Here is a 13,039-nt window from a genome sequence, read left to right as displayed (position 1 = left end):
AGCAATCTACACAGTCAATACAATCCCTATCAAAATATCAGTAGTATTTTCCACAGAACTAGAACAAATAATCCTAAAATCTGCATGGAACCACAAAGACCCCAAATAGCCAAAACAATCTTAAGAAAGAACAAAAAAACTGGAGGCATTACACATTTCAAACTATACTAAAAAACTACAGTAATCAAAACAGTATGGTACCAGCACAAAAACAGATAGATCAATGGAACAGAATAGAGCCAAGAAATAAACTGCAACATTTATATGGTCAATTAATCTGCGACAAAGGAGGAAGAATATTCAATGGAGAAAAGATAGGCTCTTCAATAAATAGTGTCAGAAAAATTGGACAGCTATATGCAAAAGAATAAAACTGGACCACTTTCTTATACCACACACAAAATTAAACCAAGATGAATTAAAGACCTAAGTGTAAGCCCTGAAACCATTAAACTTGTAAAAGAAAACATAAGTAGTAATTTCTTGGGAATCAGCCTTGGCATTGTTTTTCTGGATTTGTCTCCTCAGGCAAGAGAAACAAAGCAAAAATAAGACAACTGGGATTACATCAAACTAAAAAGTTTTGTCATAGCAAAGGAAACCAACAATAAGATGAAAAGGCAACCTACTGAATGGGAGAAAATATCTGCAAATGATCCATCAGATAAAGCATTATTATCCAAAATATATAAGTAACTCATACAACTCAAAACAACAAAAATCAAATAATCCAATTTAAAAATAGGCAGAGGACCTGAATAGACAGTTTTCCAAAGAAGACATAGCTGGCCAACAGACGCATGAAAAGATGCTCAACATCACTAATTAGAGGAAAGCAAAACAGAACCACAATGAGCTACCATCTCACACAGTCATAATGGCTAGTATCAAAAAGAAATGAGGTTATAGGAAAAAGGGAATCCTAATGCACTGTTGATGGAAATGTAAACTGGTATAGCCACTGTGGAAAACAGTACAGAGGTTCTTGAAAAAATTCAAAATAAAAATACCAAGCAATCCAGTAATTCAACTGCTGGATATTCACTCAAAGAAAATGAAAACTCCAATTCAAAAAGATATAAGCAACCCCATGTTTACTGCATCATTATTTACAATAGCCAATGTATGGAAGCAGCCCAAGTATTCACTGACAGATACATGGGTAAAGATATGGTGTATATACACAATGGAGTATCACTCAATCATTAACAATAATAATAATAATAATAATATCCTGCCATCTGTAGCAGTATGGATGGAACTTATGCATAATGTGCTAAAATAATTCAAAGACTTGTATGTGTAATCTAAAAAGCAAAACATGAACATTCAAAAAATAGAAATCATCTAGTAAACCAACTAATAAACAGAATAAATTGGTGGTTGCCCACGTGAGTTGGTGTGAGACAAGGGAAAAAGGTGAAGGGGATTAAGAGATACAAACTTCTCATAAAATAAATAAGTCGTGGGAATGAAAAGTATAGCATAGGGAATATAGTCAATATTATTATAGTAACTTTGTATGCTGACAGATGGTAACTACACCTATCAGGTCGAGCACTGCATAATGTATGTAATTGTTAAATCACTATGTTGTATACCTGAAACTAATATTATGTATGTCAACTATACTTTAATTTAAAAAAAATAACTGTAGAAAACAAAAAGAAGTTCAGGCTGGCCAAAACAAGTTCTATACATGCATGTATACTAAATATACATTTAATAAATGTAATTTACTTTTTACCAATGCCACTACCAGACAGGTAGTCAAATAAGCATTCACTTACATTTTCTTTGGCCTGTTGGTGTCCTTCACCCATAGTTCTTAAACTTGCCAAATACAGTCTTTCCAAGTTCTTTATTTTCTGAGTTTGTGATTCTTTCCATTCTGTCCTTAGTTCCTCTGCCAAACGAGTTAATTGCTGACTTCTCCTCTGTTTTATATCCTCTCTTATCTGTAAAGCAATATCTCTTTCTTGTTCTCGAACCTAAGGAATGCATATTTAACAAATTATATGAAAAGAAGCTTACTTCAAGTTTTTTGAAAAGCTTTTTGTAAATAGAAACTTAAGTGAATTCTCCTCAGGTAGATCAATTCTCCTGAATATTCAGGTATTAGATGAGGTCTACATAGTAAAAAAGTCAAAACCTCAAGACTACTTCTAAAGTTCTTTAACTTATTAGCTATTATCTTCTCCTCCCCAACCCAAGCATTAACAGGACTACCATTATCATTTTAATAACCTATGACATTAAGATATTAAGGAGATCAGTAAAATTTATAGCCCAGTTGTATATAGATAGCATTAGATGAGAAGTTCATATATGTGATACATCATCCCCAATTCTAGACAGAATGGCACCTAAAACACACTTCACAAGGGCTTAATTATCTTACTCTGAAAAGACTTCTAGAAAATAATCTACAACTGCTAAATAAATTTGTTTCAGCAGCTAATTCCAGTAAGTTTTCTTCAAAGCCATTTTAATCTTTCTTTCTTTTTTTTTTTTTTTTTTTTTTTAACGATTCCATCCATTCATTCATGACAGATACACAGAAAGAGGCAGAGACATAGGCAGAGGGAGAAGCAGGCTCCATGCACGGTGCCCGATGCGGGACTCAATCCCGGATCTCCAGGACCATGCCCCAGGCCAAAGGCGGCGCTAAACCGCTGAGCCACTGGGGCTGCCCCATTTGAATCTTTCTAATCTAATCTTCATCAGTTATACAGCATAGTTTGAAAAATGTTTAAAAAACCATTTTCCAATAATTATACAGTCAACTAATCCCTATTCTCAAATTATTCATCTATTTACCATTTCAGCCTATTTTCAACTTATTTTTCAAATTTTCCTAAACTAGTTAATATACAAGAACCAGGATTCTTATAGAGCCAGAAAAGGGTTTTAAAATTCTACTGTAAAAAACACTAATAATTTGGGGAAGACGAAAAATATGAAACCTTGTTCCAGATGAATCTTACCTGCAACAATCTTAGTTTTCGTCGTCTTTCATAATCTTCCTTTAAAACGTGAGCTTCCTCATTAGGACTCAATCTCAGCTTGCCAGCGTTCACTACCTTTCTTTTCATTTCTGGATACTTTAAATATAAAGGTTCTGAATTTAAAAAGAGAAAGACAAGAAAAATGTCTATTAAAACTAGCAGCAAAGATTAGAGCAATTTTTAAAATACATTTAACATGGCATTTAAAAGGTTATATACGCACAAATAATGTGGGTAAACTGAATCCAACTTATATTTACAAATAGCAATTAAATTCAACACTTAAATCAGTGACTCTTGAATGGAGAGAAGGGGTTAAGTAGAGGGTGAATCAGAAGTCGCCCGCCACATGAGAGCAGTGTTGCTTACCTAGGGTATTTGGAACCTGGCTTATTTCTGATTGGGATTTCCAGAATTTACCCAGCTTAAATGTAAAAAGGTACAAAGACGTCAGATTAGGTCATGATCTCAGGGTCCTGGGATGGAGCCCCACATCAGGTTTCCTGCTCAGTGGAGAGTCTGCTTCTCCCTCTCCTTCTGTCCTCCCTTCTGCTCATGCTCTCTCAAATAAATTTTTTTTTAAGTGTTAGCAGAGAATAAATGTTTACAATTTTACACTTTAGAACTCTGATAACTTGTTCATAACCAGCAGGGCTGCTGTCATTGCAAAAGCCTCCTGGAACCTAGTTTCAATTCCCAGTCTGTTGTGTAACACTTGGTCACCAAGTGGTCACCGTATAATATGGAATCACACCAACTCCTCAACTTTTTTTTTTTTTTTTTTTTTCCTCAACAATTCTTTAACAATTACAATGGTGTGATTTTTTAAAGTCAATGACTTGAAAAAATTTCTCTGAGAACAATTCTGTTGTTTGTATGAGTCAGGTGTTTAGGTTCTTAGATTTATTCTTTTAATGCCATTGACATTCTGGTGTTCTCTCTCCTCCCTAGGCTGTAACATGGATACATCTTTCTGAAGTTAGTTTAAACCCCACTTCTTCATGAAACTGTCCTCTACTAATCTTTGTTTACGTTCCACCACCTCATTCCTGACTTGCCCACCTATAATGTGTTAACCTTTACACTCAAAGAGGGACGAATCTAATGTCTTGTTATTACCTTCCTCTAGTTTTTCATCAATTACAGCATGCCTTTTCTAGCTAGATTCCTAATAACTGAAGGACAGAGGTTATAGTTTTACTTTAAACTCAAATTAATTTAACAAATGACAACTATTGGGCAGTATAGTTGTCCACATACTATGGATGGATACTGTTTTGGGCTAGGAGCATTTAAAGTAATCTAATGGGGACTACAGGTCTCTGATGCCAAACAGAAATGCAATTGCTTGCATTTGAAAATATTTTCCAGTAGGTAAAGTAACAGTAGGTCAAGTGCTGACTGTCTTCCTCATTTTATAAATGAAGAATCAAAGGCCTTTTGGGTTATAGGTCTTAACCTAATAGGATCTACTAGTAGATCCAAAGGAAGAATCTGGTTTCCTTGTTCCATATGGCTCCTAACTTTCTGATATGCTAAAACATGTGGAATGAGGAAATTTTTGTTTAAATTGCTATTTTTTGCTAGTCGGGACTGATGAATAAGGAAGGACTGAACAAAGGAGAAAAAATGAGCAAGATTAAATTCAGTCTTCACAGTTTTTCTGACGGTCTCTGAAAATTCATATTCAGACTATCAAAACTAATTCCTGATAAATCTCATAGACCAAATGTCATGGGGGAAAAAAGGAAAAATAAGAACATACTGTAAAATTCCATTTATATGAAGTTCAAAAACAAGCAAGATTACTCCATGATGACAGACATTAAAACAGGGCTCACTTTTCTGTAGGTTAATGACTAGGAGGCAGCACAAAGGAGCCTGCAGGGATGCTAGAGATGGCCTGTATTTTGATCTGTGTAATGATTACACAGGTATATACATATGTAAATATTCTTCAAATGATAGATTTGTGAACTTTTTTAAAGATTTTATTTATTTGAGAGAGAAAGAGAGAGTGAGAGCACAAGTAGGGGGAGCAGCAGAGGGAGAAGCAGGCTCCTCATTGATCAGGGAGTCTGATGTGGGGCTTGATCCCAGGACCATGACCTGAGCCAAAGGCAGATGCTGAATCGACGGAGCCACCCAGGCACCCCTAGAGTTGTGTATTTTATTTTATTTATTTAAGATTTTATTTATTTATCCATGACAGAGAGAGAGAGAGGCAGAGACACAGGCAGAGGGAAAAGCAGGCTCCATGCAGGGAGCCCGACACGGGACTCGATCCTGGGTCTCCAGGATCACACACCCCAGGCCAAAGGAGGCGCTAAAGGAGGCGCTAAACCGCTGAGCCACGCAGGCTGCCAGAGAGTTGTGTATTTTAAAGTTACAGTCAATAAAAAAGGGGAAAAAATTTCATATTGTTTTGAGTATCTATCATCTCATTAGCTTGAGGATGATACAAAAACACACATTTGTTACTTTTACCTCCTGAGATGCGGTAGAGTAACTTTTCTCTTGCATATAACTTTCTTAATTGTTAAACTTATTTGGAAATAATTTCAGACTTAGAATTCCCACATACTCTCCCTAGCTTCTCTAGACGACAATCACAGCACAATGATCAAAACCAAGAAATGGACACGAGCTCAATAGTTTAACTAATCTACAGACCTTATTCAGATTTTAAGTATCCCACTAACACCCATTTTCTGAACTAAGATCCATCCAAGGACAATCCATTGCTTTCCACTGCTGTATTACTCTGGGTCTTCCAAGAAGCAGAAGACAAGATAGGATTAAGCCTACAAAAATTTTATTAAGAGAAAGGTCTGTGTGAGGGAAAATGGGAGGGAATAAACGCTGGAAGCTTTTCAGATTTCCATGCAAATCTGACACTGAATGAATGTCAGTGTCATTCAGTCACTGAATGTCAATGTCAGGGAAGGTTGGGTAGATGACTGCCATGCAGTCTAAAGAAGATTCGGTAAGATGGCGGAGTTCTTAAAGGAAAGTCCCTTGCTTCTCAGGAAGAGGTCCGCCTCAGTGCCCATGCCATTCTCAGTCATTGGCCAGAAACAGCCTTTGGGAAGCATCCATGCAAATGGGTTTCAGAATATACAGAAGCTGAGGTCTGTGAATTACATTCTCATGGTTGTTGAAATTGTCACCCAGTTATTTTGTAGAATGTCCCTCCACTGGGATTTGCTTAATCTTTTCACATGGTTAGACTAAGATTACACATTTTTGGCAAAAACACCACAGAAGTGAAGATGTGATGATGCACCCTTTCTCGGCACATTAAATTATGTTAAGGTGTCTTACTACACTGGTGATGTTTATTTTGAACCGTGGTTAAGTGGTGTCCACAGTTCTCTCCACTTTTATAAGTACCCAGAGAGACAGTTGAGGCTATATATAAATATCATGTTTCTGATTATACCTTTGCTCCTTCGTATCCACTGAGGGTTGTCTGAAGCATTAACTACAGCGTTTACCAAAAAGCATTTTCTTAAAAAAAAAAAAAAAAGCATTTTCTATTTCCATTATCCCTTTTACATTTATCAACTGGAATCCTACTGTTAGGGAAGCATTTCCCCGGCTCCTCTCTTATTTGTTAAATCATTTTAAGTTCCGTGTATTAATATTATCCAATAACAGAGAATACTAACTTATCTTTCAAGATTTTTTGTCCTGAGGATTAAATGGCACTTGGCATTTCGTAACCACAAAATACTAAGAAGATGTGTGTTCAAGACTCATCATGACCACCGACAAGCAGGAAGACACTGGAGAAGTCTCAAATTACTATGGCCTCATTTTCTTAAACTACATAATGGGAATCATAACACCGTCCCCAACAGGTTGTCCTGATGATCACGTGGCTTAATGTGAAACTGCCAAATACTCTCTAAGTATTAAGGACTCAGAGTGTACCCCGATGTTTTAAAAGCTCAGTTTGCGGCAGGGCTAACTACCGGACAAATTAAAGGTGAGAGACAGCAAAAAAAGAGCACGCTCTCTGCAAGAAACAATTCCAGGCAGTGCTCTCCAAGGGCTCCCAGCTTTCAGGCCACGTCTGCGGGGGTCCCGGGGGAAGGGCAGGCAGGAAGCATCGAGAAGCGCCTGCGGCCGAGCTCCCTCCGAGGCCCGCGGGGCCGCCCCGGGTCAGGAAGCGCGAGGGCCTCGCGCGACCCCCACCCCCGCCCCGGGAGGGCGCGGACGGCCACACGCGCCTGCGCCCGGGAGCAGCCCCTCGCAGCAAGCGGCCGGTGTGCGTCCGCGCTCGCCTCCCCTCCCCGCACGCTTCCCCGACCGCAGCCCGCCGGGGCCGGCCGGGGCCTCAGAACCGCGGGCCTCTCGGCACCGCTGCCTGAGGAGCACAGCCCCAGCTCCTGGCTCCGGGGACCTGTGCACGCCCCGGCGCTGGCAGCCGGCGTCCGCCACTCACCCGAGTACCAAGGGCCGGGAGTCAGGAACCGCAGCTCACACGGAGAAGGCCCCTGCGCCCGCGGCCCTGCAGCTCCCCAACCGCCGTCTGTGCGCCTGCGGGGCAGCCATCGCCGAGCGCCCGTCACTTCCGCCATTCAAACGGCCCGCCAATGGCGGGGCCGAGCCGCGGGCATCGGCCTGGTCCCGCCTCCCGCGAGGGCCGCCGGGAAGGCCGCGCCGGGGGGGGGGGAGGGGGGAACCCGCGCATGCGCCAACCCCTACGTGCGGGCCCATTATTCCTCGCAGCTCCCCGGCTGGGCTCTCAGGTGTGCTGCGGTGCTGCCTGCCGTGCCTCAGCTGTGCTCCGTTACGGATCGGGAGACGAGGTCCAGAAAGGGGGGATATTGGCCCAGAGCGTTGGCGACGCCTTTGATTTTAAGCCCTATTAGGAAGATGCCTCGGCATGTGTATCCCTTTGTGCACCGACTCTACAATTCATTCGGGGCCGTTATCCTGTACTTAGTGTCCCATGGCCCTCAGGAAGGGTCCAGCTCGCACACCGGTGAATCAGATCGTGGCACTCTGTGCCTCCGGAGAGCCGGTACATCTAGAACATGTCCCAGGTTTACTTGCTACAAATAACCTGGCATCAGAAGGGGATGAGTGCAAGTTCATATTTATTGAACAATTATCATGTGCCAAGCACGGTGTGGGAAGTGCAGGGGAGACGAGGGTAAATGGATTATCCAAGCCCTATCGTAGATTTTGTAGCCTGGAGGTAAAACATAACAAAAATAAAAAAAATTAGAATATGGGGAGTAGGGAAGACAGAAGTTGCTGACATGATCAGATTTGGCTTCGTGGTGGAGAAGAGGCCAGAGGGAGTGAAGGCTGAACACTCAAGGCAGGGAAACCAATTAGGAACTACTACAGGAAGTAAAAGGTGATCGCAACGAGAAATGGAGACAAGTGGGTATATTTAAGAGGCAAAGAAGGCCAAACATCAGAAATTGGTGGTTACCTGGTTATGGAAAGCAAAGGAGAGGGAGAGATCAACCATGACGCCTAAGTTTTATGTTTGGCCGCTGAGTGGATGGGGGTAACGTCCTGCTAGAACTCAGGAAGAGGAGCAGGTTCAAGGGGGGAAGTAATGAGTCAAGCTTTGAATATTTGGAATTTGAGCTATTTATGGGACATCTAGACAAAGGAATTGTAGAATATTTAGGGGGCAAAATTAGTAGTGCTGGCTAAAGATTGCATGTGAAGTTGAAGGAAAAGTTGAGAGTGAAGGTAACTTCATAGGCCACCAACAATGTTAATGGTGGTGCCATCAACCAAGGGAGAAATCAGAAGTCAGTGAAGTGGGCAAGGTGATGAGCTCAGCTCTGGACGTGTTGAATTTTTCTTGCATTGTGTGATTGCAATAAGTGGATGACTACAATGGTAGACAGCCCACAGAATCGTGCTAGCATTTAGACTTGGGTTTCATTTCCATATAATTGACAACCAAAGCTATCGTAGATAAGATCATTTAGCAAGGATTTGCAGAGTGAGAAGAGCAATGACTAAGGACCAAACTCTAAGGAACATCAAAACTTAAAGGAAATAGGAGAAAGGAACTGTCCAACCAGTACATGAAGAGATAATGTGATTCCCCACCCCACCCCCAGCTTTGCAAACGAGGAAGCTAAGTTAAGGGAATTTCAGGGACTTGGCCAAAAGCGCATGTAAGTGAAGGCTGGAACTAGGACTAGAATTCATGTCCTTATCCTAAATACTAGAATTTTTCCTCCCTCCCCCCCTTCCCATTTCCTGTCACGTTTATCTTGATGAATTGCATTCATTCATTCATATACTCAGTCTTCAACATCCTCAACATAGACTCAGAGATACCCTCTTAAACCCAACAAAAGATGTGCCCATTATTTCATGCTGTGGGCTAGGTTTAGTGCCCACCATGTTTTTCAAAAGCACCTTGCACATTTTCCATCATGGCATTTAGCAGTTCTTATTGCAATGAACTATAATTTATGAGGCTCGCTATTGATTAGACTCTGAGTTCCTCAAGAACTAGTAGTACATTTTGTTCAGTTGCTGACCACATAAATCTTAAATGTTTGCTGAGTGGATGATATGCTCCACTTCCCCAACCTGCACCCTGGACAGAAATTTTACAACTGGAGATTTTGAATTAAGGCTTGTTCTGTTTTTAATAGAAGGCAGTAAGGAATCAAAGCAAGCCCAGTGGGCTTAGAGTCAGAGCATCTGGTTTAGCATTACAACGCTGAGCCTTTCTAACTGTAGGACACTAAGCCAATGAGCCCTAGTTTCTGTTTTGGTTCTCTATTGTTGCCAACCAAATGACCCTAGAATGTCCACAATGGCTCACTCTTTGTGGCTGGCAGTTGACTCTGGCTATCAGTTCAAAGCTTAGCTGGAACTGTTGAGTAGAATGCTTTCATCTGGCCTTTCCTTGTGGGTTGACTTCTCAGTAGTTGAGTTTAAGAGGGAGTACTCTAAGTGTGAGCATTCCCAGAGAAAGAAAGTGGAAGGTGGAGGGCCTTTTAAAGACAAAACTAATAAGCAGTTATAGTAAGACCAGCCACATTTTATTAAATATCATAGGGCAAGCCCAGATTCAGGTGAAGGGAAATGAACTCCATCTCTCAATGGAGAGGGTAACAAAAAACTTGTGGACATCTTTAATTAATCACCATTATTTTAGTAATACTTGATGTGCCCTCTTGACAGGTGGTTAAATTGTGAGAGCACTTTGTAAACTCCAAAGAGGTATACCCTTGTTATGTAATATAGTAGCTATTTTATATTTTCTCTCTAGCAACTTCCTCTCCGGGTATAGTCCCAGCCCTCCAGGCCACAGGGGTAGTCAAGTGGCCCAGACTGGGCAAATTACAGTCGTCTCTTTCCCTTGCCACTGGAATTGACCCAGAGATGAGTAAATGACCTAAATTGGGCCAATCAGAATCTTTTGCAGTAGTTTTTCGTACTGTGGCCATCAGGGATGAATTTTTTCCTCTCTGGGCGTATCTTAGAGTATGAAACTGAAGCTTCCCCAATGAAGTTCCCAACATGTGGTCCCCCACAAGGCAGTCTGAAAGAATAAGATTGACATTCATCACAAACACAGAGAATCCTGTGTTCGAGTCCCTGATCCAGCCCATTCTCCAGCTTACTCATAGAAGCCATTAAATTCCCCCTTTTATTTAAACTGCTTTGAACAGGAGTTTCTTTTTCTTTCTCACATTGAAAGAGGCTGTAGGTCTATATTTAAGTTCTCATAGGCAAACAACATCTGGGAATCTTGGGAAATAGTATAAAAGAATAGTTGGCCTCGAGTCCAACAGCCTGGATCTAAATTCCTGGTTTGAAAACTCTGACCTTGGGGATCCCTGGGTGGCTCAGCGGTTTAGCACCTGCCTTTGGCCCAGGGCGCGATCCTGGAGTCCCGGGATCGAGTCCCACATTGGGCTTCTGGCATGGAGCCTGCTTCTCCCTCCTCCTGTGTCTCTGCCTCTCTCTCTCTCTCTCTCTCTCTCTCTCTCTCTATCATGAATAAATATATAAATAAATCTTTTAAAAAAATAAAAATAAAAAATAAATAAAAACTCTGGCCTTGAGCTGGTTCATGAATCTCCCCAAAAGCCAATTTCCTCACCTTTAAAAAGGTGGTAGTAATAGCACTCAAAAGGCTGTTATTAGGCTTAACACTCTTAAGACATGGTGTCACAAAGCATGTGACAAATGGTGTTTGGCTTTTATTTTAATACATTTATTTCAGACCACAGGAGACAAAAACGAAAAGAGAAGCAAAAGCAAAAAACCCTTTCAAATGTGTCCATTGGTGTTTTGAGTTTAATTTTTTAATTAGATCATTTTGTATTTTATAGGCATAGGTAGAGGTATGTGTATTTACCTTCTTGAGTGTTGTTCTACCACTAGGAATGAATGTTAATATGCTGTGATCAAGAGGAAGAGTTGCCCAAGGCAGTAATGACCTCATGTGACTGGTTGCTGTGTAATGCTGCCCCTCCTCAAAATGCAACTGGAGTCTTTTAAGATTCGAGCCATTTAATATATATCTCAGATGGCAAGAGTTCCACTGTTCTGAGTTCGCGTGAATCTTTGTCCACATCCAGTATGAGTGACTGGCATTACAGTGGTGGTGGGTGGGGGAAGGAAGGGACTCCCTCAATAACTCTTGCATATGAAATCCAGAAGAAAGGGAATCATAGAAGCTGCTTTTAGGGAAACAGTCTTGAGTGATGGAAGGTAGACAGGGCCACAGTGACCCCCTGGCTGAACACAGACAGGTCTATCACGCGACCCACCTCAAAATATTCATAGGCCCTAACCAACCAGGCACAGGTATCAAAAAAGGGGTAATTCCATATATTGCCATAACTCCTCATCTTCCCCCTTTAAAAACAGCCCTCACTCATTGCCTCTCCTCTGCTGTCCTACCCACCTGCTCCCTTGTGGCATACTCAATAAACTTCTTTTTTAATTTTTATTACTTTTTAAAGATTTTATTTATTTATTCATCAGAGAGAGAGAAAGAGAGAGAGAAGCAGAGATACAGGCAGGGGGAGAAGCAGGCTCCATGCAGGGAGCCTGATGTGGGACTTGATCCCGGGACTCTGACTTCCCTGAGCCGAAGGCAGATGCTTAACCACTGAGCCACTAGGCGTCCCGATTCAATAAACTTCTGTCTCCTCTGTTCCGCCTCTGGTGAATTCTTTCACCTTCTGTGCTGAGGGCTTCCACCTGATTGTCACCCCACATTTGGGGGGCTCCTTCTGATAGACATCCCAATTAAACACCACAGGAATCTCAGCAAGAACAGAAATAATCAACCATCTGACCATCTGCCAATTGCCCTCTCTCTCTCTGGCATAAACACCACTAGCGTTTAATAAGTAATAATATCTCAATGGGATAATTTAAAGATGCTACCAGCAGTCATATTAAGAGTGCCCAGCGGGAAAGGAAAGATGGGCTGGGAAAGGCTTTTAAGAGCTATAAATATTTTTTTAAGGTGTGTGGATACTTCTGGGGTGGTGAGGAATTGGGCCATTTATTTAAGAAGAGTGAGAAATGAGAGGAGAGTTTGGGAAATTGGTTGGTTTTGTTTCATATTTTAAGTCCTTTTTTTTAGCACATTGCTAATATAATATTTATTAATATACTAATGTTTATTAATCCATTAGCATTAGACTGTAGCTACATACTTTAAAAGAGGAAGAAGTTTAAATAAAAAGTTGGGGTAAGGAGGAGGAGATTATTTACGACCTAGAAAAGTAAACAGCAGTTGAGGACTGGTGGGAAGAGTTTTGCAGATGGAAGAAGATGTGGGTTTGAACTGCTTGACAAGCAGTTAATCTCGCTGAGGCTCCAGTCTCTATAAAACAGAGAAATACCCAGCATTTATTGGGCACATTATGTGCCAGGAATCTTACAGAGCAGTTGTAAAGATCACATTTTAAAAAGTTAAGATTTGGGGTGCCTGGGTGGCTCAGTGGTTGAGCGTCTGCCTTCGGCTCAGGTTGTGATCCTGGGGTCCTGGGATCGAGTTCGGCTCC

At 41.2% G+C, this 13,039-nt stretch overlaps 1 protein-coding gene across 5 annotated transcripts in view; it reads right to left on the bottom strand.

The window, feature by feature from the left end:
* Positions 1–7,626, bottom strand: part of CEP295 (centrosomal protein 295) — a 53,152-nt gene extending 45,526 nt beyond the window's left edge. For 4 of the 5 annotated variants that reach the window (XR_012015861.1, XM_072795006.1, XM_072795008.1 and 1 more), the window contains exons 1-3: positions 7,459–7,626; positions 2,988–3,121; positions 1,791–1,991 (exon numbers count right to left, since the gene is read on the bottom strand). Coding sequence is in view for 3 of the 5 variants with exons in the window: in XM_072795006.1 (XP_072651107.1) it covers positions 1,791–1,991; positions 2,988–3,121; positions 7,459–7,594 (471 nt within the window). In the remaining 2 variants the exon portion in view is untranslated. The remainder of the gene's footprint in view (positions 1–1,790; positions 1,992–2,987; positions 3,122–7,458) is intronic. The other variant, XM_072795009.1, reaches the window with a different exon arrangement.
* Positions 7,627–13,039: the final 5,413 nt, after the last annotated feature.

The sequence above is a fragment of the Canis lupus genome, chromosome 23 (assembly GCF_048164855.1).
Source record: "Canis lupus baileyi chromosome 23, mCanLup2.hap1, whole genome shotgun sequence".
In the NCBI taxonomy this organism is placed as follows: domain Eukaryota; kingdom Metazoa; phylum Chordata; class Mammalia; order Carnivora; family Canidae; genus Canis; species Canis lupus.
Note: the sequence above shows the minus strand (reverse complement) of the source record. Positions and strands in the feature narration are given on the sequence as shown.